This window comes from Typha angustifolia, chromosome 13, assembly GCF_048772165.1.
Source record: "Typha angustifolia cultivar Huaian chromosome 13, ASM4877216v1, whole genome shotgun sequence".
NCBI lineage: Eukaryota > Viridiplantae > Streptophyta > Magnoliopsida > Poales > Typhaceae > Typha > Typha angustifolia.
The window spans coordinates 2,873,229-2,897,479 of record NC_133251.1 but is presented as its reverse complement, the minus strand read 5'-3'; the positions used below and the strand labels follow the sequence as shown (position 1 = coordinate 2,897,479).

General features: G+C 36.9%; 2 protein-coding genes across 3 annotated transcripts in view; one reads left to right on the top strand and one right to left on the bottom strand.

Moving 5' to 3' along the window:
- The window catches only part of LOC140773008 (uncharacterized), a 31,451-nt gene extending 13,740 nt beyond the window's left edge, over positions 1-17,711 (bottom strand). Inside the window, exons 1-12 of one of the 2 annotated variants that reach the window (XM_073115313.1) lie at positions 17,554-17,711; positions 17,352-17,457; positions 15,637-16,691; positions 14,195-14,846; positions 12,344-12,430; positions 11,132-11,178; positions 8,420-8,529; positions 7,520-7,620; positions 6,654-6,746; positions 1,126-1,209; positions 770-853; positions 557-625 (exon numbers count right to left, since the gene is read on the bottom strand). In XM_073115313.1, coding sequence (XP_072971414.1) covers positions 557-625; positions 770-853; positions 1,126-1,209; positions 6,654-6,746; positions 7,520-7,620; positions 8,420-8,529; positions 11,132-11,178; positions 12,344-12,430; positions 14,195-14,846; positions 15,637-16,691; positions 17,352-17,438 — 2,469 coding nt within the window. In that variant the 5' untranslated portion in view covers positions 17,439-17,457; positions 17,554-17,711. Of the gene's footprint in view, positions 1-556; positions 626-769; positions 854-1,125; positions 1,210-6,653; positions 6,747-7,519; positions 7,621-8,419; positions 8,530-11,131; positions 11,179-12,343; positions 12,431-14,194; positions 14,847-15,636; positions 16,692-17,351; positions 17,458-17,553 lie in introns of those variants that run through there. The other variant, XM_073115314.1, reaches the window with a different exon arrangement.
- A 3,602-nt stretch (positions 17,712-21,313) lies between these two features.
- On the top strand, positions 21,314-23,156 carry LOC140774573 (uncharacterized). Its single transcript, XM_073117614.1, has 5 exons — positions 21,314-21,453; positions 21,525-21,580; positions 21,693-21,816; positions 22,296-22,357; positions 22,502-23,156. Exons 1-5 carry the CDS (start codon positions 21,366-21,368, stop codon positions 22,742-22,744), a joined length of 573 nt encoding a protein of 190 aa, XP_072973715.1. The 5' UTR covers positions 21,314-21,365; the 3' UTR covers positions 22,745-23,156.
- Positions 23,157-24,251: the final 1,095 nt, after the last annotated feature.

The window sequence follows — 24,251 nt, the reverse complement described above, 5'->3', positions numbered from 1 at the left end:
AAGTAGCTAGTTAATCTACTTATATCTATCTACAGTGAGCAACAGTAGGCGGGCCAGCACATGTAATATTATACAGTCCTACATTGTGTTTATGCTTTGTCAAGGGACCACCACATTTTAATACAATTGCAAAGATAAATGGTGATCCAAAAAATTGAGAGTAAATCCTTGATAGTTACAGTAATGCTTAATTACAGAAAAACCATATGTTGATAGTAAACCAACTGAAACATCTCGCATTTCCTAAAGATATACGTAAGAACGTGAAAATGCTATTAAAGACTTGTGATAATTCATTAGAGTTTGAAGCATTTCAAAATGCACCATAATTATAACTAACTAAAGTAAATCATTCATGCTGAAACAGCGAGCAACCCAGTTACTTCATGTTTTCACTCAACATGATACCATTCAACAAGGGAAACAGCAAAAGGATATGATCTACCTGCATATTACTGAATGATAATCATAGGAATGTATGGGACCCAACAAGAAATTATAGCCCTTTCATACAAGAATGACTAAACAAAGAATAAAATAGCAAAAGAAAGAGTACCTGCAACACCTTCATTATGGATGCATAAGTTGAGGGTCTTCCAATTCCCAGTTCTTCTAGCTTTTTAACCTTGACATTTAATCATAAAACATGAAGAGTTCATATATAAACTAGCCATGACTCTTCAAAGCATTATTATCACCAGAAAATACCATCACATCCATAGACAAACAATAAACAAGTAGATCGAACAATTAAGAGAAAAGTACTCACTAATGTCCCCTCAGAATAATGAGGTGGTGGTTTGGTATGGTGTTGTCTGAGATGGACTGCAATCGAAGACAATGAATCCCTAACCTGTGAAAAGATAAAAGTAGATAATAAAAAAGATTCAGAATGTATTATCATAAAAAGCATGGGTGCCATCATTCACAATTTCACATTAAAACTCTACACACAAAGCAGTAACTAGCTGAAGTACTTTAGTAAGATGGGAAGAACTAAATCAATAACATCGCGACATGACCAAGTAACATAAAATATGTAGTTATGTACTTAATATACAGATAACACAGGAAAAATAATTAACTGAAGATAAACATTCAAATATGCAGAAGTGGATGACACACCTTTAGTTTGCAGAGAATCTCATAAAGTGCCTCGTGAAAGTCTCCTTCTTCATCGTTTTTTCCATTAATATCTGCTTCTTTGTCCTAAAATGGAAGAGAAATTTTGAGAATTATCAGACTAATAAGCTCAAATTCCAGGTGACATCACAGATGGAGCATGTATACCCCCTCTTCAAGAAATCATATTAATACACTAACCCATGGATAGCCATGCTGACGGCTCCCCCAACAACCAATATGGAAGGCTGCATAAAACCTTCTAACAGCGTTCTACGGCCGTAGGACGCCCCTCAAACACTCCCCTGGCGGTTGGAGAAGGTTACGGCATGATATGCCCTAACTGTCGTCAGAGAAGACAACCCGTTCGAAATGGATCATGATGTACTCATGATCTGCTTCGAGTGGATTATTCTATACGTTTAGGCCCATTTAGGCAGATCCTTTCATAAGCTATGGATCATCAGCTATGCGTTTCTTCTCCAATTGAGCAAGAACTTGTCTTCTCCAATCTAGGGCATGCACACGTGAAGTGGTGGAGGCTCTCGACGGGTGGTGAGGGCTCTTGACAAAGTGGAGGATCAAATGCGGTAAGGCTTCTCTCTTTTTCCCTCTCCCTCTCTCCCTCTCCTCTCTCCCAATATCTCTTCCCGTCCTCTACTTTTGGCATTTTTTTTTGTGCATTGGCACGGCACATGATGTGCCAATGGCAAGGGAATTCTTGCACTAGCCAACATACAGTATAAAATCCAATGGTATCCCGGAAGGTGAGCACAGTCTGCCTCCACCATTATACCAAGCAAAATAATGAATGGTAATTGTAGTGCAATCATCAAGTAACTATCTATATCATTATTCATCACCCTCTGTTACAGAAGAAAACATGCATACATGGTCGAATGGGTCACCACCTGAGTGATTACCAGGAGTAATTGCAGTGCAATCATCAAGTAACTATCTGCATTGTTATCCAACGCCCTCTATTACAGCAGATAACCGGCACAAATGGTGGATTGGATCACCACTTGAGTGATTACCGGGATATTGGTAATTATTCTAATAAATACTGTTATCTACTTAAGTGATTGCAATCTTATCTCACGCAAGAAAGGTGAAAATTTTTAAAACAAACATCAAATTCAGAAAAATCTACAATCTAAATCATAGAGAAAGATGATGACTTTAGCTGGAGGAGGTTTAATGCAGCTTGCTTTTAAAATGAACAGTGTGATAATAACTTTAGGTGGAGAAGGTTTAATTCAGCTTGCTAAGTAATTAGAAAGAACAGCTCAAATTCATTCCTTCCCCATGGTAAAAGGAATCAAAGAAGACTAGCTGAATAAACAGGGTCTTAAGCATAATCTCAATGCAGAGAGTGATTGTCTTGCATATCTTCAAGTATCAATAAATGAGCAATGACCTGGTTAGATCTTCCATGCATCTTGCAACCAGCAAAAGATAGATAGATGATACTAAATTCTAATAAGTCAAAATTAGAAGGAAAACATGAATGAGCACCATGAGAAGTTAAAACTGTGTAAGCTGAAGTAGCATTGGTTATTGCAAACCTCAGTGTTTTGAAAATCGAAAAAGGCGGCCACCATGGCGGGGCGAGGCACCGGCCGCCCCGCCATTCAGTCTAGCGCTCGCATAAGGCGGGCTGCCACCCGAGCGCCAAAAGGCGATAGGTGGGATGGCGGTTCGGCCCACCAACCTATCTTATCAGGTTACAAACAGGTATAGGATCGGATTATTATCCACTAAGATAACTAACCCATTAGCTTTAATATAAAAACTCTCTTCTATCTCGCTGCTCTCCTCTCTTGAGTCTCGACAAAGAAATTAGAAATCCCAAAGGGTCTAAACCTCCGATCCTCTGTGACTTTCCCTTCCATGACCGGCAGCAACAAGCTCTGATACATCAAAAGCGGCGGTTGGCAGCATTGTGCGGCAACGACGAGAAGCGGACGAGTTGGTAGGGAGCAAGAAGCGGATAGCAAGAAACGAAAAAAGTACAGTCATCTTCCCTCTCAATCTCTCTCTTTCACTCTCTCCCTCTCACTCTCACAGTCCTCTTTCCCTCTCTCTCTATCACTCTCAGTCGGACAGATCAAATGTCTTTTTTTCTAAAATCTGTTTTAATTAGTTAATCAGTTATGCTAAGCAATTAGACAAAATGACAAATAAAAAATTGACTGAATTAATTATCTATTGAAGAATAAATGCTTGTAAAGTTGTAAATCAGTAATTGTTAGGACCAAAAAAGAAAAATTGGGTTGAGAGAGGAGGGTGCACGTGCAGCCCCTCCCCTCTCCCTCTCCGGTACACAGCGGAAAAGAAGGGATTTCATCTAATCCGAATCAGATTAGATTTAATCCTCTTCTAATCTATAAATTAAAAACCCTAATCTCTCTCTCTGTTTAATAATTAATAATCTCAGCCCTCTCCTCTCTTTTCTTCCTCCTTCACCGACGGAGTCACGCCGTGGAATCGGCTTACCGGAGCATCGTCGGAGCCAGCGGAGACCACCACGCGACTCCCCCGTGGTGATTTTTAGTACGTGGGCTAGAGATTTGAGATTTTGGTTGTCTTGCCTAGACTCAGGTGAGTGGGTTCACTCACGTGTTTATTTTATTGTATTTCGTATTTTTGTCAGACCATGTAAATTTTCTGTGTGCAAATTATTTATTTCACCCTCATGTGTAAAAATTAAATTGTTGTAATTTCTGTGTGCAAGTCTATTTATTTCATCCGTACGTACGAAAATTTAATTGTTTTATTTTCTGTGTGCATTTAATTATTATATTCAGTGCATCACCATACTTCGTGCTAATATTGAGAATTTTGAAAAGAAAAATGAGACTAGTATTGATATGACTTAGAGAACAGTCCCGGTATAAATCGTCTGCGATTTTCCGTGGTGACTCAAGTCTATCTGGAAGTCCAGGGGAAAGTCCTAAATTAGATCATTGCGGTGACTTTCTTAGGTGACTCTAGCGGGGTTAGGGAACAGTCCTAGAAAAAAAAAATGAGAAAATTTCCTAGGTGACTCTAACTTCTCTCAACGGTTAGAGGAAAAGACAGAGTGTGTTGATCACAGGGTGATACCCTCTGATGACCCTAACCGGACCAGCTATGAAGAAAAGTCCCGAGCGTCATCTCGAGGTGACTTCTAGTTGATGTGGATCCACAGGGTTTAGACCCATTGAGACATATGACAGTATAAATATCAAAAAGATGTTAATATGTTGAAAACGTGCAAGGTTACAAGTTGTGACATTTCTCTATTGTTATCATTGTTATTATGTAGAGAGCATGCCTATTGCATATTATGATGGATATTGTTGCTTTTAGTTTAATTTATTCAGCATTAATATCTTTTAAAATTTATTTGGCCCGAGTGGATTCCACTCACTGAGCTATAGTTGTTGGCTCACGAGTTCTATTGTTTTTGTATTTGTTTATTTATTTCAGGTAATAGTCAGCGGGGCGACTGAGCGTGATATATCCGGATTCCACCTCCACTTAGGATTCGCCTATTTACCTTTCCGCTCTTTTAGATTTTGTGCTTTAGATTAGAAGATTTTATTTTATTTTATTTTAGTTTAGAGACTCAAAAACATTAACATTGTTTTTATTTTAATTGCATTTAGTAATAAAATTTTAATAAAGCACATTCTCATTTTATTTATTTATCTTATTATCGTATACGTAGAGAGTATTATTAAGGCTTCGTGCATTTCAAGCATATTGAGATGCATGGCCGGTCATGATTCCAATTTTGGGTCGTGACAGTAATTATCTATTAATCACTTAATCCATTGAAATGTTTTAATCTCTTAAATGTTAATCACTTAGTAATTAGTCTATTAATTTGTTTGTCAGTAATTATATATAAGTATATAATGTATATTATATATGTTTATTTATTTATATAAAAAATACTAAACTGCCTTTCTCACGCGCCTTCCGTCTAGCACTAGACGATAGGGTGACCGCCGGCCACCTGCGGCCGCCTTTTAAAACATTGGCAAGCCTATCTTTTCACTTCACATGAGTGACATAAAAGCAAGCATAGATTCATAAATTTGTCAGAATTTATGCAGAAAGTGTGACTTCCTTGATTTGTTCGAAAGTATCTTGTCGGACACAGACTTTTGCCTTCAAAGAAATGAGAAAGCCATTAAAGACAGCATATATAAGGTTTCTTTGCTATGAAGAATTGTCATTCTTTTAACAGTTTAGATGTATCATGTTGTGACTTATGTGAACTTTATTAATACCATCAATAATTAAGTCCATATCAGTTGCCCCATTTTGAAACTGGATTTCAGAGCTTTAAATGACAAAACCTGGGAAAAATACCAGAAATAAAAGATGCAGATCATTTTGTCTTCTTTCCAACGAGCATGGTGCAGAATGCAGAAGTTATGGCCATCTGAAGAGTCAGATGTCATTTGGCTTTCCAGCTTCTAAAACAGCCTTTTAATTAAGAAGTTACAATAATCAAATACGTCCCCTGGCTTTTCAATTTTTCGAATATAAATTCTAATTTACGAGGAGTGTCCCAATATATCTACAAATTGGTGTGGCTTATTCATGTTAGGGACGTCCAAGTTTACCTAAGTTAATCAATTATCAAGTTATATGTTTTTTGTTGAAGAATTTTTTTCTTGTTTGTTGTCTCCACCACCTTTAGGGTTGTTGATCAAGACAATAAACAAACTTGACCATGACATGTATATCCAAATACTATTGCATAACAGTTACCTAATCTACTGTAATAACATTGCTATTCGGTCTGACCTTTCATTTTTCTTGTCAGCAAATGCAATATAGAACATAAAAAAGAAACAAGGTGAATGAAGCCTGCAAATATCTCCGTTGAAAACAAAAAGACCTACTGCTAAAGTGCTAATATCAGTATAGTGACTCAGAATTTTATAATTTCAGTGATGAAGCTTCAATTTCCTTTACCAAGGAAGCTTGTTTTCATCAAGTGATGTCAGTGCAAATAATAACTTAGACCTTTCATAAATAGTTGACAGGCATAAATATTATTCACTGCAACCCACATGAATCACAAAAAATATTCGCAGTGAAACTTGGATATTAAATTATGTACTAGAAGGTGGCATACTGGCATTTATTAACTCAGCCAAGCTACAATGACTATGACTAATGACTCTGAAGAGAAGGGTTCCAATTCACAAGCTTACAAATATAAACACAAAATGTTTGACAACCACTGTATACTACATAGCGCCTAGGTATACATATTTTACAAGTAGTCAAGTATTACTTGTAAATAGTGAAAACAAAGCAAAATAACACAAAATACAATATAATTTGATAGAACATAACAAAGCTTAAAATATTTTTTAAGATATAAAGAACAAAGCAGGAGAGAGAGAAACATAAATAAAACTCTAAGAGACTAGAAAGACACCTAAACTATTGATTTTCAGTAAATTTGCTTTAGGCATCTCTTGCTTTGTAATCTAAAACAAAATAAATAAGTAAGAACTGACCTCATAAACTGCCTGATATCCTGCAAATCCAATTCTTGAGCCAACTGAATGGAAAATGATGCCCCGTCCAGCATTACCAATATCAACTTGAATCTTAAGAATGCAACAGTATAAAGAAAGAGTAATTATAGCACTTGAGATTTGCTGGAATATGTCTAGCTGACAATAGCAAGTTACAGAACAGAAAAAATAAAATTGCAATAGTGCACAATAAGGTGGAGAGTAGAGAAGACTAAAAATTGAGTGTAAAGGCATGGCGGGTAAATATTAACCCTTAACTGGGTCTGCCAGCAAGAAATTGCACGAATCTGAGATGACAAGTTTTAATTCCTGATCTCAGTTTCACCAATGAGCTCACAATCACAATTGCAGACATGCTATGTCAACTTCATTAGAGTACTCTATACTCTACAGTATGTCATCATGTGCGTCAAATTCTTGTTGCAGTATCCAGATAGTAGCATAAACTCAATTGACAACAAACTCAATTCTTAGGCATGAAAACTAGAAAGCACACTGGCAGAACTACGAAAGAGATTATATCCAGCAATTGATGGCAAAATTCTAACTTTTCTTGTTCTCCTGAGTAAGAAACTATAACTTTCTAAGATATAGAACAATTAAAACAGAAAATAATAATATTGTGGGCATAATATATGAACTTACTAGAGAACCATGTGAATAAATACCAAAGGAACCACAACCACTTTCTAGGAAAATACAGAATATCATAAGTGTGACAGAACTGGAAGGCAATTTGTTAAATGTTAACTACTAATAAATTAAACTATATTGTAGAAAATGTAAGGAAGTTTCTTCCAATTGGAGATGGGGAGACGTGTGCGTATAATGGAGAAAAAACAGACCATATCACTTCTGGTAGGTTCCATTTGGCATGCCATCGTCCGTGTCCATATGAGAGTATACAATTTCAAACAATCATCATCAAGTATTCCTACTAAAGTTGCTGCAAAAAATCAAGTGCATGTGAGAACATTCCTAATATATATTAAAAAAGCTAAAAGTTCACAAATGCACTGAAAATGCATATAGCCTAGATTGTCAACAAAATTAAGTAAATGCACTGAGATACTCAGAGTGACTTTAATTGTCAAATCTACAAGCTAATAATATGATAGGATTCCCCAAAGAAACTTATATATCTCTCAATATGTGATTCATGCTAGAAACTGATATATCTCTCAATATGTGATTCATGCCAGAAAATGATATGTCTCTCAATGAGTGATTCCCTGAAATGACGTTTATTCACTACTACAATCTCGTCATGAATTCAACTCCCCATATCAGATGCATCTCCTAGAGGATCAAGTTTCCACATGTTACACTGTCATCTTTAGTGACTTAATCTTTACAGATTCTCTCACAATTAAAGCATGAAATATTAAAATTTACATGTACCACATCCAATACGAACAATAGTCTTCAGATAGTTGACAATACAGGTACATTTGTTTTTTATTATTGTCACCAATATGCAACTTTTGTGATGTATCTTGCACAATTCTCATCAATTTTCCAAGTTGAATACTTCAGTTATACCTTCAATAGGGTTCTCAAATTGAAAAATGAGCACTTGTCAGCTCATCAGAAAAAGCCCAAAGCTTCTACATTAAATCATATATAAATCACACTAAGGAGTGACTAAATCATCACAGCTTACAATAAGAAACAAGTGTAACAGAAAATAAAATAGAATACTTAACAGCAAACCAGAAACTAAGAATAATCAGGCAAACTATTACATGGCAACCTCCTTATATCGGTGGGCCTTATAGCTTCATGCGCTTCTTGTGCATTCTTCACCTTTCTAAAGTATTTGCGCGTGCTCTTTGAAGCATATTCTTCGCCATACCTATATATATATATTAAAAAAACTATTCAATATAGATTAATGAAATAAAGCAAAACAGTCGTTAAGCTGCCAGGATACAAGTTCAAAAATATGGTTTGTGGGTCCAGAATTCTAAACTCACAATTTTAACTAGATTTACTTGAAGGATCAAAATATGCTATGTAACTTCTGATGCTCCTAGCTCTAATTAAAGCCCAATTCATACTCCATCTTACAACTCTATGAGCTATATAACTTGTTTCGTATAAAAGATTTGACAATTGATTTCACTGTAGCCCTTAGTAAAACGTTAATCTGTTAAGTGTTTTACTCGGCCAAAAATAAAACGTTGATCATATCAACATTTTTTAAAGAAAAAAACTGTACAATTTAACGCTTTATTAGAAGATGATACATATAAAATGCTGAAAAGTTAAGCGTTTTATTACTAAAACCATTAAACGAGAAAAATATAGATAAAAATATTAAGAAAACATTTGTAACGTCATAATTTTATGCTCATTTATCAATTTTAATCATAAATTATATCGCTGTGAAGATATAGAAAAATTTTAAAAGTTGGTATTCATTCCCTGCAGCCAACTGCGCTTAAAATCGTAGCTCCTACAAATTTTACTTTTTTTTTTAAGTTTTTCGTAATAAAACGCTCACCTCTACAGAGTTTTACTTTTGACCAGATAAAATGCTTAACTTATTAGAATTTAAAAAAATATATATTATTAGCATTTTATGAAGGGCTACAGTGCCACAGACCCATTTTAGTATTAAATTTGAGATAGAATAATGCAGACATCATTAATAGGACACAATGGCGTGTACCACCGCCGAAGGCAGCAACATTTGATGATCCCCCCTATAGGAATTTGGTTCTGGTCAAGTTTATTTATTACGTGTTATTTATGATCAATTTTTATTTTTTATTTATTTAGGGTGTCTTTTGTTTATTTTTATTTTAAATCTATATATAGACCCATTGTATTTTCTTTTGAGGCTAATGACGATTTTTGATTGCTCTCTCTAGTGAAAAAAGTGTGAAACTATTTTCAAGAATGGAAGTGTGAAACCCCATTCCTCTTATCTCTTTGACTTCTCTCCCATTTCTTTCTCCCCACCACATTTTGCATCATAGTCTATTTAGGAAAATAAGTTTTAGAAGAGGGCTAGTTTGGTCAAAAAAATTCTCAACTAACTTGAAAAAAAGGAGAAAAGAGGGTTGGATTTGTTTAGAGATAAGAGCATTAGAGTTACTTAGGCTAATTTAATCCATCAACCCAACCTGGAAAGAACACTGACATTAACCTCATATAACCCAAACAAGACAATAATTTTTGGTCATATATCATTTCTATCAAACAATTGGGCTGATGTTAACAGCAAAGATGGTTATGTTGATGGAGTACCTAGCATCGGGATGGGTTGTGCCAATAACCTAGCATCTGGCACAACCCCGTGTTAGGTGTGCCAACTAGCATAGGTGCATGCCAACCAGCAAAGCATTGTGCCAACCCATGCTAGTCGACATGGGCTCTTTTTAATTTAAACTTAAAAACTAATTTAGACTGTACAAATGATAGATAACTCAATTTTGCTAGATCTATTATTTGTAAGGGTCTTTCTATATAGATCTAGCATTTTAGTGCTACATCCATAAAAAATATTCTTTAAATATAGAAATCAAAGAAAAATTTTGATTTCCCCCAAAAACTCTCCCAAATTTAAAATATTCAAAAAATGATATGTCAAATTCATCCTAATTAGGTCAAAACCGGTACAATAACATATTAGATTAACTTATGAATTGATTTGAACTTAAATTCTATAATTTTTAGCTAAAATTTCAGCATGATTAAATTTTTTCCAAACTTCAAAAATCCAAAGTTAATATATCAAATTCATTCAAATTGGGTAAAATTGATATAAGAACATGTTAGATCAACTGCATTCAACTAGGTATTAGCTTTAATTAGACTGTTGCCAATTAATAAATATATTCGATCATATTATATTTTAAATAATATTTTTGCTTGATTGTTGCTATATATATTTAATAAAATTAGTCATGTACAAAAATAATCTAAGAATAAGAGACTTTAATATAGATTTTAATACATATATTTATATTAAAAACTAAGGTTTGTCATGTCGAAGACACTAAAAACATCTTCAAATAATAAAAAACTTAAAAGATTAATTAAAGGTGTGCCAAAGGTATGTCAATGTGTGTCAGTGGCAAGGATGCTCATGTGGATTGGGGATCGGCATAGCCATCTTTGACTCAAGCGGGACAACTCTTTTTTGGACTAACAAGGAGCCTCATGCCACAGTGTCATGTCCAGATGTCCTAATATGTCAGCAGTTCCAAGATCCTAAACATATGAAGTGCCTAGTAACACATGGTTTAGGCCATTCTCACGGTACGGCCTTGAAATTCAGGTTTGGTCCCAGTCAACAAAGTCAGCTGACTTGGCTCACTGACCCAATAATTTCAGGAACTGCATTGGAAAGAGTCAGTTCTTCTGCCCAAAAAAGTTAGGCTATGTTTGACATATGTGAAAATATAGACCAGCTCAAAAGTTAACGTTTACATGAGAGAGTTACAAACCTCTCTTTGACCAAAGAATGGATATCCTCTGCAGCTTCATTAGAGAGCTTGAAAAGAAGAAGGAAAAAAGGAAGCATTAGAGAAAGAAATAAGGAATTCATATTAATGCCTCATATGGTATGAATTCCACAAAAGGCACTGATAACCTAATATAATGGTCAAGAATAGAACTGCAGTGTTGTTCAGGTGTCCTATATCTAATCCCAAGATACATCCTAGTAGGTGAAATCCTTGAGAGATGGATAGCAGTGATTACTGAATACTAACTCTATCTTCTTTTACCTAACAAGTTTTTTATCATAACAAGCTGATATAACTTACTTTTTTCAAAATATATGATAAAAAAAGACTAAGGTAAAATAAGTATCATATGAAAGAAGTGATCACAAATGATCATCATGGAAACTACAGAGGTTAAACCAAGCAGAAAGCATCTACATCTTTTGTTGACAAGCATTATCAAGAAATAAAAATAAAAAAAACTTAGGCCCAATATGATTGACAAGCACTACCTTTGAGATTGATGAAGAAAATGTAATGACCCCAAAATGGTAAATATGTGCTAGGAGACATACTACATGAGTACATGCAATAGCAATCTCAACTTAAACAAAATTTAAACATAAAATGTTTAATCCTTGCTTTATTTCTGAGAGAATTTTCTATAAAAATAAAGTAGTCTTGTAATGTATGAAAAAGTTATACCCTTAACAGGGAAGGTTGGCATGCCATATTTAGGAATGATCATATCATATGCAGCTAATAATAATAAAAATACAAAGTTTAAAGTTCAATATAAGTTGAAACTAAGAAACTGGCTTCAGAAAAAGGGGAAGAGGAAGGGCCAAGGGGGCACTATGAATTGGACCTTGTATTAGTCGTATCTTGATAAATGACTCAGGATGTCATAGATGCACAAAAACTTGTACATCTCTCCCTCCTTTGTAGTAAGTGTATACATAGCTACAACATACATACATATACATATATATATATATATATATATATATATATATATATATATATATATATATATATATAAGTACATATATATAATAATGGCAATCATAAAAATTAGGAGCAACAAAATCAGAATATTTGAGCTTTAGCCAGTATACTATTATAAGATAGCTTGAAAAGTAAATATCAGCAAATGCAGATCCTTGATAACAAAATGAGGAATTAAATCATGCAGGCCAAAAAGATACCTACATGTAGTCCGTCAGTTCGCATGTATGTTATTAAACCTGTTGCTTCTTTATCCGATAGTTTAATCCCCTCATACAACTTCTGAGCCAGCTGCACAAATAATGTTATGAATTAACATAGATCTCGTGATAAAGTAGTTATCTTCATTCTTCAAGAGTAGAGCAAGTATAAGTAAAACAAAGATAAATCAGGCAATTTTATAAAATGTTAGATAGAATTAAACTGATACATGCCAAGCATTGATTTCATCTTACTAGAGCTTGTTGACTGATCAAGTAACTCTTCATTAAAAACCCAAGCATCAATCAGCTGAAAGAAGCTACAGTACCTTCAGAAAGAGGATACAGGTGGTATTACATAACCATGCACCATAACTCATTTAACTTTGACCGTTTGCTTATACTAAATGCAGATTTGGAGCAAATATGCAACATCCATCAATTAGTCAGAGGCAAGGTTCAAAATATTGGGATTGGAATTGAAATCGGCCACTAGTATAGGATTTTGGTGTTGAAATATTTTCTAATTACATAAAAATTCTCAAAACTATTTTAAAATACAAAAAGTCTTACAAAATAAAAAATTGATAAAAAGATAAATATATATATATATATATGTATTGGTCAGATATTGTTTAAAAAAATTCACTATCTCACTCTTTCCTAATCTGTCACTCTCAGTCAGATAGGAGTCCTAAAAAAAATCTTATCTCCTCCACTTTTTCGGCCACTCATCTCTCTCTTTCCCTCACTCTCAGATTCTCAGTCAGGAGAAGTCTTAAAAAAATTCCTCTCCTCTCTCCGGCTCTCTTAGTCACTCCCTCGAGAGAGTTAAAATCTTGAGATTGGGCTCATAGGATCTGTCGGAGGACTTCACTGGAGAAGGAGGCCCGTCGAGAGATGAGGTGCATCTCAGACTCTTAATTCCTATTGGGAGAGGGACACGATGTTGGGGAAAGTTTGATTCCCTGGGTCAGATCCAAATGGGATCTAATACATTTAACTAACCTGCATTGGGTTTTTTCGGTCAATCCAACCGAAATGGGTTCGATACAAATCAGGTTAAAGCCGAAACCGACCTGAAAGGACCGAGACCGGCCGAAATTGAGAACTTGGTCATAGATAATAAGTAACAACATACTTTAAAATGAACAACCCAAGGTAGATAAGTTTTTAAATGGATCCAAAGAAATGTATAACTTATGAAAATAAAATCTCAAAAAGAGAATATATGATAAAGATTAGAATGACAAAATACAAAATGGTGCATTATACACATAAAGGAGGCCTATGGTTTCCTCTTTCGTATTTGTGTTCCTTTTAAGATTATGAAAGGTACATGGACAGATGGGAAACGAAATCCCAAACAAAGAAATCTCATGGCCTAGAGAATATGAAGTACCTTCTCAAATGTACCATTGGTGACAACAGTTAACTATGTAATCATGACATCAACCTGAAAATGAGTAAAAAAGCTCCACTTGAATAATTTTTTTGACTCATCCACTTTGTATACACTAAAAGGACTTTTAAATCAGACTCCAGTATAACTTAGTTTATAGACCAATCAGACAAAATTATAAATGGAACATCGAAACACACTAAAGGACACAGAGAAACTGCTGCCTGCAAACAGATTGGACTTATGCCAATCAAAGTCAACAGCAGCAACAATTTGTAGCATATTACCATAAAAATAAAACTATCACAGCATCTAAAGTGGATTTCTGTTGAACTGCAGAAGCAGCAGAATATAAAGCAGTATTCCTTGTAGTCCTGTAGAAATTGCAAATAGTACCATGGCACAAAGATCAAATGAATGCTATAATGGATATAAATATTGAAAGAACCCAACCTTCATTGTATGTGCAGCAGTAAAATGCAGCTTGTTTGCAGAATCCTGCTGAAGAGTTGATGTGATATAGGGCATAGGAGGATTCCTATGAGCTTTGCTTGTTTTTACATCTATTACTTCAAATTGTGAGGAAGAGATCTGCTCTTCAATAGCCTGCGCCTCCGCATGAGAGCCAATAGAAAGCTGATCCAACTTTCTGGAATCAAAATGAGTTAAATGCGAAGGAATAGAACTGCTGCTCAAAGAATCTAAACTGGCAATCCGAAAGTCAACCCCAACAGTCCAATACTCTTGTTGCTTGAATTGTTCTATCTCCAACTCCCTATCACATATAAGAGCCAGAGCTGCAGATTGGACTCGGCCAGCTGACTGGCAACCAGGTAACTTCCTCCACAGAAGTGGTGAAATGCTAAAACCAATCAAATAATCAAGGGCACGCCGTGCAAGATAAGCATTAACCAGGTTCATATCTATATCCCGAGGGGCCTGCAAAGCATTTTTGATAGAAGATTCTGTTATTTCATGAAATACAACCCTTGATACAGCGATGTTTCCATTTAAGGCATCTTGTTGTTGCAGCATCTCAGTTATATGCCAAGCAATCGCTTCTCCTTCACGATCAGGATCAGATGCAAGTATCAAATTTTTTGCTCTGGAAAGTTGAAAATTTTAACATGAGAGGAGGAATCAGAGAGATAGTACTTATTCTACTAAAAGAAGTTTCCAACAGAATTGTTGCAATGGAGAAAAAATAAAGTGCCAATATAACTATAAGTCTATAACTAAACAGGTTTGTCATAACAAAGGACTTCTTGCATGACCCAACAGGAGCACGAAAGACAGATAAACAGATAGAAAAGAAATAGTTGGCTATCAAAGATCCTTGCTGCTTGTTATGGATCCTCTGCTAAATTACAAAGTTTGGTCTAGAGTAGCTGACTAAATAATGCCAGCCAATCATATGATGCATCAATCTGCATATCACTATTTACTTATTACATTTATTCTTTATAAGACCAGCTGATTTCCTACTATAGGACCATAATTTAAGTACACTTTGGTATATTAAATCACGACAAAATTCAATGCTTCATAGAATAAGCTACAAAGAATCATTTGATCCGCTACAGTTATCAGACCCTTGCCAACTGTGTATTTGAAGCATATCTTCACTAATCACTGGCAATATGTTTTGGCATCATGGACAACATAAATAACTGTTCAGCATGAGATTGAAGATAGTATGTTACTGTGAACTAGGACAGTCGTGTCTCTTGTTAGAATAGAAGCTTATAGATATGTATGTACATCTCGATATATAGATACATATTTTACACATACATGTATACATGTATACATGTATATATAAGAAAATTGTAACTGACATTAAAATATATATTTATTTAAATATATTGCGTAGAAACAATCATAAAGAAGCATACCCGTTTAGTGCTACCTTAATGCTCTTTAGATGCGTCCAGGCAGCAGCAGGCACCTCCCAGACCATACTGAAGTCATCATCAGGCCTTACGGACCTTGACCTTCCGGCTAAGTCCCTCACGTGGCCATAACTAGGCAGAACCTCAAACAAATCACCGAGATAATTTTGGATAACCTTTGCTTTTGTGACTGACTCCACCACGACAACTGATTTACCAGATGGAGGGTAAAGAGCTTTAAAATTCTTTATCCCGTCCTCTGCACATCCGCTAGAAGAAATCTGACTGTTAATTTTCACTTCCTGAGGCACATTATTAGAACTGGATTTCTTAGCCCTTGAAGATTTTCTTGAACTCTTCTCCTTCTCTTCAGATCCAGAGGTAACTTTACATAGGTCATCATCCTGTTTTTTAGTGACCTTCTGATTCTTCTTTTCAGGAGCATTAGCTGCTCGAGTTTTTCCATTACTCCTGACCACAACTTTCTTTTCTTTAATATTAGACAGAACCTGCTCTTCACTCTCTACAGCATCCTCAACGCTTCTAGCAGTCTTTTTAGTTTTAGCCTTGCCACTTTTGGAGGTACTTGTATGTGCAACGCTTACCTCTCCATTAATAATATTTGAACTGACCAATGAATCTTTTCTCTTCTTTGATCCACGAGGTAATTTAACTGCAACATTACTATCTCCACTCTTGGTACCTTCCAAGGCCTTGTTATCATGTGCGCTCTTTGCTTTCACTATAAACTGGAGTTTCTTTTTACAATTGGATGAAAATAATTTCCTAGTACCAAGTTCATGAGCCAACAAATTCAATCTTGAACTAAAACCAGTTCCAGAAATTCCAAAAGCAAGGGTATGCAAATTTCTTGCATGCTGAGAGGGACCCCCGCATACAAATTGAGGACCAAATCTACTAGCTATGCCTACCTCTCCGGTTCTAAGTGAATTATTTTTTATTATAAGTTGGACAGGCAATCCATGCCTCTCACCACAGCCAAGTGGTAAATGCGGCAGGCAGCTGCATGGAAAATTCTGCACTGCTTTATATTGAATCTGCACAGGGAAACCCAGAAGAATGGGGGAAAAAAAGTGAATGAGTAAAAACGGATGGAGCCATAAATGCAACGAAAGGATATCCCAATTTGGAAGTATGACCCAAAAAAGTAAAAGATAAACCTGCAGTCCGCTAAACTGAAGCCGACAAGAAATTCAAAAGAACAAAGGATGTAAACATAAGTTAAAAAGGTCCAGCCATAAATGAAACCAAAGGAAGATCTCAAGTCGGGATATCTAACCTAAAAGAGTAAGAAATCTACCAAGATTGATGATAGGCAACAGAACAAACAAGGAATAAGCTGAAATTTTCATATAGCAGACCAGAAACAGAATAAACTAATTGCAATCCATGACTATCAAACTAATAATCCCGCTTCTTGAAGAGCAATTACAACAACATCCAGAAGAATTAAATATGAAAGCATGAGAAGATCCCAATTTGGAAATTAAATACTACCTAAAAGAATATCAAAACAACCAAGATTGTATGTTCATGATGGTAGACAATACACGCAAACAAGAAACAGGCACAACACAGAAGGCGAGTAACAAGTAAGAAAGCACCTTCCCTCAATTTTCACCACTCATGATCACGTTTCTTGAAGCTAATGACTAATAAAAATGAGAGAGTAAAAAGAAAAGATCAAGAAGCCGCACCATGTTTGGCGCAAGCCGGGGCGGGTGAGAAAGGCTTCTACACAAGCAGCTCGAGGAGAACAGCCTTCTATGGAGCTGGAGTGCCATGCGAAAAGAGCCTATCAATCTGTCGCAAAGAAATAGGAAAAGAACAAAGAAAAAACAATCAGAACAGTTCTTAGAAGCGGTGGAGGAGGAGGACGAGCGCGGGGGTTCTTGGTACCTGGATATTTCTAGGGTCAGGCTTTCGGGGCGGCATCAGTTGCAGGGCATATCTCACTCGAGAAGGGGAGAGGATGGAGGATGGAGGAGGAGGAGGAGGAGGAGCTCGGAGAAGAGAGGCGGAGCTGTGAACACGCCGGCACAAATGGATATCGAGGAGGCCGCAAAGGGTACAAGAGAGGTATAAGCTTCAATTTATAGTAGAGGAATAAATGGGCCGGGCTTGAGCCGATCAGACCACTACGGGCCGATCGTCATTATCTCGTGGGCCAGTCCGATCCGGAGGGTCCAAATTGGGCCCAGACAAAGCCCAAGTAGTGGCATTGACACATTTGCAAATCCACCCACCCCTTTCTCTTCGTCTTCGGTAATCTTTGCAGTTTACAAATACCACCTCCAGCTCAGTGGGTGCTTGTGCTTTCCCTTGTACTAACAGTCAAAGCTCTCATCGGTCCTTGAGCTGGTTCCTACTGCCATGCAACTCGATCCACACCTTAGTTTATTGGTCCATCTCCTCGGTCGCGTACCCCGAGCCGTACGGAATGCAACCTGTCCTACTGACGTGTCACGTATATATATATATATATAGAGAGAGAGAGAGAGAGAGAGAGAGAGAGAGAGAGAGAGACGGGACTCTCCTGGATTAAATAAATAGAGGCACGCATTCCTTTTGATGTGTGATCACATGCAATCTCCAAATTGTCCTCCTATCTTTCTGAAAATATCTCAACCGCGACATATTCATGCATCCGACATTGCAAACAATCCTCTGTTTATGATTCAGCGAGGTCATAGATCCAGTATTTTGACTCATTGGCATCGAGAATGTTCCAATAAGATTATGAGTTCGATTTTAACCATAAATAATATTATGGAGAAATTATTTAGTGATATGGTGAAAAAATTATTTAGTGGTTTAGTGGCTTGGTTCAATTTAGTTAATAGCTCGACTATGCAGTGAGCTTGGAAGAGCAGCTCGTCAACGCAACGACTTGAAGCAGATCTCGGTAGCCTTTGGTTCAGAGCAATTGTTCGGCGACACATATAATTTGAAACCTAGACTGGGTAGATAAAAAATTAGTGAAGCCTAAGTGTCACTGTATTTAGGAAGAATTGGCCTTTTGTCTAGCCCATATTTACCACAATTGATATATTTCTCTTCTATGTAACTAAGGCGGTAAAAGATTGACTCCAATTCTAATTAATTATTACTGAAAATTTTATTTGATAATTTCTTAACTTAATTTAATGGTTTAGTTTAATTAATAACTCGGTGGTGTAATAGCGCAGCAGTCCGATGACTTAGATCTATGTTTTAATAGTGTTTAGTTTGAAATAATAGTTTGATGATACACAGCGCTTAAAGCATATGCTAATTAACTTAATATGTCGGCTAAAAAGATAGTTGATCATTTATTTGGTTTATATCTAAATCTAAGCTTAAAAGAAAGATTGGGCCCCATTAGCTTGATAAATATTGTGCGTACCAAAAGGTCGCCAAGTGGCATATCATGATACGCTACATAGGGATTAAACATTTCGAACCGACTCGTGGAACAGGCGACGCGATTCTCGAAAGGCTTCCACTGGTAGAGAGTTGGGCAGCACGCCCTCGTGTTCTAAGCCTGGGCTCTTCCCTAATTAATCATGTTTACTGCCCCTAATTACCCATTTTAATATTGCTAATCGGGATTAAGGGTTTGGTAGTTCTATATATATGATCTCATGTGGTAATGGGCACTCCATTCTTGGATTAATTAGTTTGTAATGATTAAGATGGAATATATGCAATATAACTATAACTATATATATAAGAACTCTACTAGTACTACTTATGCTTCTATTTTAGTGCTGATAGATCGAGAGAACAAATACTACTTGACCAAGCTATATTTATATATATATAAATGCTTGTGTCTCACTTCCCAAGTCAAAGGAAAAGAACAATTGCTCTCTGATCAAGATTCTCCGCTTCAAACGGAAAGCATCAATCCCTTTGAGAATATTTCTAGAGGGCTAGAAGTATTAAGTCCTATTAATGATCTCTTAGGACCTATATAATTCTAGCTAGGCGTTACATGCTAGCCTTCACAATGTTCTTGAATTTTTTTTATATCTCCAAATCAGTAGCATAAAGTTCACGTTATCTTTGTTTATTGATTTTGGTAAATAATATTAGAGTTCAGCCCTCTCCCCCCACGTTAAAAACGGAGAAAAGGTAAGAGAGGTGTTTGAGCCTGGACCTAATTAATAGTTTGAGTTTTAGAGTTTAGCTGGATTCTAAGATTTGGGTCAAAATCTTGTTTCACTTAGACTAGGTGATATTAAAGTTGACGGTTCGATAATTTTAAACTACTTTGAAGTAATTTAGTGTGACTAACTTTATAGCTCTAATGGATATTGTCCTTATGTGATTCAACTTTTGAGAGTTACAATCTTGAGATTGGTCTCGAGCATAAAAGGTGCACTCGATACATAGAATTAACTTGGATGAGTCGGTTCGCAGTGACTTATAAAGAGCTGTCGATGGCATTAGACAATCAGACTAGTGTAGGCACAAGAGATAGTTAATAATAATAATTTAGACTCGAGGGGAGCGGTTGATATTAGACTCACATTCAGTATCAACTATCAAATGTGAAAGTTTAATCTCACATTAAAAATAGAAGAAAGAAACAAAACAAAATGATTTATATATATCTTCTTGGACCATCGGCTTATACTGGTTCTAAAGTTCATGTGGAACTCTATTTTCAGTCGCAGTGTAACTCTCTTGTGTCTCAACAAATAGTGCACCTAATCCATGTTAAATGTGTCATCTTGATAGTGCGATGGATTCAAAACATCGGGCACGGCATATGTTTACCGACAAAATCTGACCCTCTTGATGCATGAGAACAATTTTTTTTTGACTATCAGCACTGTTAATCTCACTCTAGCTGCAACTTGGTATATATTAGTTTATCACAGTGACAGAATCTAGTATTATATCAAACTCTCTCTAACTAAACAAATGGTTACGCTGACAAATGTCAAATTTTCTTTTCAGAAGTTTACTGGTGAAATCCAGTCGGGGGAATCAAGCCATTTGGATCAAATATGGATTAAAGTGTTTATAAGTCATTATAACAGTGTTCATGCACTTCCTCTCTTCACACTTACAGCAGGCTATACTGTATGAACAAAGGGCAAGTTGGGTGATGTTATTTAAAACCCAAATGGCCAGCGGCATGAACAAACACAAGAAGCCGGCCCTAAAGATGTGCACATTTGGGGAATTGGGTCCATTAAAAGTTTAATGAAGGGTAGCCACAAAGCCCTAGGCTTGGTGGGTTGGCAAAAGCCATGGCCACTAACTTCCAACTCCTCTCCTCCTCGTTGCATGCATGGGGGGCAGACAGGCCCGAAACAAACGTATCTTCCATTCCACGCCATTTTACGATTTAAATCACATCCAAAGGACCACATTCAACCTCTCTCTCTCTCTCTCTCTCTCTCTCTCTCTCTCTCTCTCTCTCTCTCTCTCTCTCTCTCTCTCTTTGTGTGTGTGTGTGTGTGTGTGTACTTTGAACTTTGCCTCATGGGGTTTGAGTATTTCCAAGTGCCAAACAGGAGCAAGGCATTGAAAATAGTGAGGAGGGCTGGTTAAAAATGATAACAAGGACAGTTGGAATCCTAGCTTTGACTTGTTAGAGTTTGGGTTGAATCCTTTATATAAGCCTAGCTACTTCTCCACTCCTCTCTTCCTCTCTTCCCTTTCTTCTGCTGCTTTTGGAGCTGGCATACCTAAAGGTTAGGAGTTAGAGAAAGGTCATGGGGTTCGTAGGGTGCACAAGTCGTCTTCTTCTTCTTCTTCTTCTTCTTCTTGGGCTTTTGCTCTCTATTGCAAATGCCAACCACGGTGAGTTTCTCTGCTTCAATCTTTACTTGGCATGAAGGAAAAGAATAAAAGCTAGCACTCTTTCGCTGCAGTGTTCGGTGTAGCATCAAAGAATCACGATCAGTCGATTGTCGGCGTGATGAATCTGGTTTGTCTATTTTAACAGAAACCTTTCTAGTCAAGTTATAAGCTTTCATTTTATAAAGTGGAAGTAGTTTTCTTTCCTCTTTTTGTTTTTTTTGAGATGAAATTGTTCGCAGGGACTTCGCGAGGAGGCCGCCGTGGTTGCCACAACCAGGAGTAGATTGCTGGGAGGAAGGAAGATGAGTGCAGTGAATGTGGAGAAAGATGAAGCCATGGAAGTGAAAGGCTCAATCAACACAGGTGCAAACTCTTCTGTTAGAAAAAATGGCTATGGAGGGAGAGGAGAGTTGAATTTAGTGGGTGGGTTGAGTGGTAAAAGACTCCTTTCCAGGGTCAAACTTGTTTTTATACCTTTCAGTTCAGATTACCATCTCCCCAAGACTCATCCCCCAAAGAACAACTAAGGGAAAAAAAAAGGGCTCTTAGGCTACTTACTCATAGAGTTAGGCTATCTTTTTTGTTTACTAACAATAGGAGAGAGAAAGTAAACCCTCAATAGTGTACTTGTATGGAGTTCTCTTTAATGTTTAAAGGAATCTTTTACTACACTTTCCATGGAATTAATCTTGCAGTTTATATGTGATGTACAGCTTCTCTTCTCTTTTACCATCTCTAAATTGAAAAGTTTGAGAATCTGGGATTGTGAAGTTTCTATACCATGACAGATAGCAATGTGTGATGCCAGAAAACAGATAGCTTAATTCGTTTTCTGGATGCAGGAAAGGCCAGTAACACTTTAAAGAAGCCAGAAGATTCACCAAGTAAACAGATGGATGAAAAGGTCTTTCTGATCTCCTTACCTTGTTCTTTCTTATCCACACAGTAGAATCCATTTATTCTGCAATTAACATTTGAAGAGCTACTTAACTAGAAGTATACCTTTGGTATCATAAACTACTCACTTATTTCATTTTTCCTGGTTCAGGATTCCAAGACCACCAAATTGAAGTCGAGTGCAATACCTAAACACCCAAGTAGGGAAGACTTGCAAACCTATCATGCGACCACCTTATCCCAGGGTCCATTTGAGAGAATTAAGCCACATAAGTACAGAGATGAAGCTACTGATATGTTCAACATGATGAGCAAGGACTACCATGCAAAGGCACGCCGTCGCCCGCCGATCAACAATGACGTACCCTTACACGATTTCGACGACGAACCCTAGCTATATAGTTCTAGAATATATATATATATATGCATATATTAGATACCACCTCTTTGTTTTTAATTATTTTTTTTGCTTATAGGATTTATGGTGGTGTTGTTCTTTTAGTCGATCAATAAGGTATTAGGAGAGGTGTTAATGCCTCCAAGCCAGCATAGCCCACATATATACATACATAATTATATATCTTGGGTAGGATTAATATAAGAATCACTAAGAATGGGCAATTTTGAACCTGCTGTGCTTGAGACTTGTAATAAGTAACCTTCAGCTTTAGACTTGCAAATATTAGGTGTTTCTTTTTTGTTTGGGTCATGTTGTTTTTTGGGCAACATCAGTTCTTCTATGTTAATCAGATAAAACTGTACCAATTAAAGAGAGACTATCACTTCGAGAATGGTTCTTCTTCTTACTGTCTTCAATGCTTGAGTCTACTGCGATGTTATCTTTCCATTCTCTTTCTCATGCTTCCATTCTTCAGATAGACTTAGCTTCCCTATGAACATGTAGAGATAGAGGCCCATGGGCTAAGAAGCTCGGATGACTTCGTAAGGCTTTTGATCTTATTAGCATCGTTGATGTATGTGAGGGATTGGGCCTGGCCCGGCCCGGCCTAGTAGAATGACCGGATGACGAGCAGCGCATCTCGCGGCGCCGTCGGCCTATAACGGAGCGCCGTCTGAAGCGGGGGACGGTAAACGGCCGGGTCGGCACGTGGGGGCCAGCGAGGGACAGCTAAACGGAAAGCATGTGCTCAACGACCTGTCGCTTTTTAGGCGCGTGCGTGCGGTGGTGTGCCCCCTTCACGTGACAGCTTTTCTTTTTATTATTTTCTTCTTGGGAGTAATCTTAATCACACTCGAGGTGAAGAGATTAGCTAGCGCTACGTGTTCGCAGTGGGAGGTAGCGGTAGGAATTAATGGTTGTTTACTGATCCCTAAACTGATTGCATAATGAGTACGAGGGAGTTTCAATATTGTACTCCTAATCAAGAGCAAGCAAGCTTTATTTAATTTAATACCTGTCTTCATGAATGTGGTGCGTTTGTTTGTGTCTTCGTATCCTTCCTCTCTACTACCTTTTTGAATCGAACTTTATTAGAAGTTAGATTTTTGTTGAGCAGAGATGATGGAAACATTTTGGACTAACTAACTACGGGAGTAGCCATGTGCACTTATGATTGTTAATTAATGGTCGGTATAAGACTTAGCACCGTGCTCGGATTTAAGTTAAAAATCTAGATATCTACTGATTAACAATAGAGCAGTGAAAGGAAAGGCACTTACTTATTATATGTGAGAGCCATGCATCTATCCTACGTACGTACTGTCTGGTCTCAGGTCTCAGGTCTCAGATGGTGACATGGTCTCCTGCACTGTTCGCACGTGCATGCGCTGAGTCACACAGCTCACGTGGCCACCCTTGCCAAACTTTTGCAGGACACTCTTCTCCCTGGCTCGGTTCCCTAAGCTTCTCGGAAGTCGTGCCATATCTCCTACCCTCACGA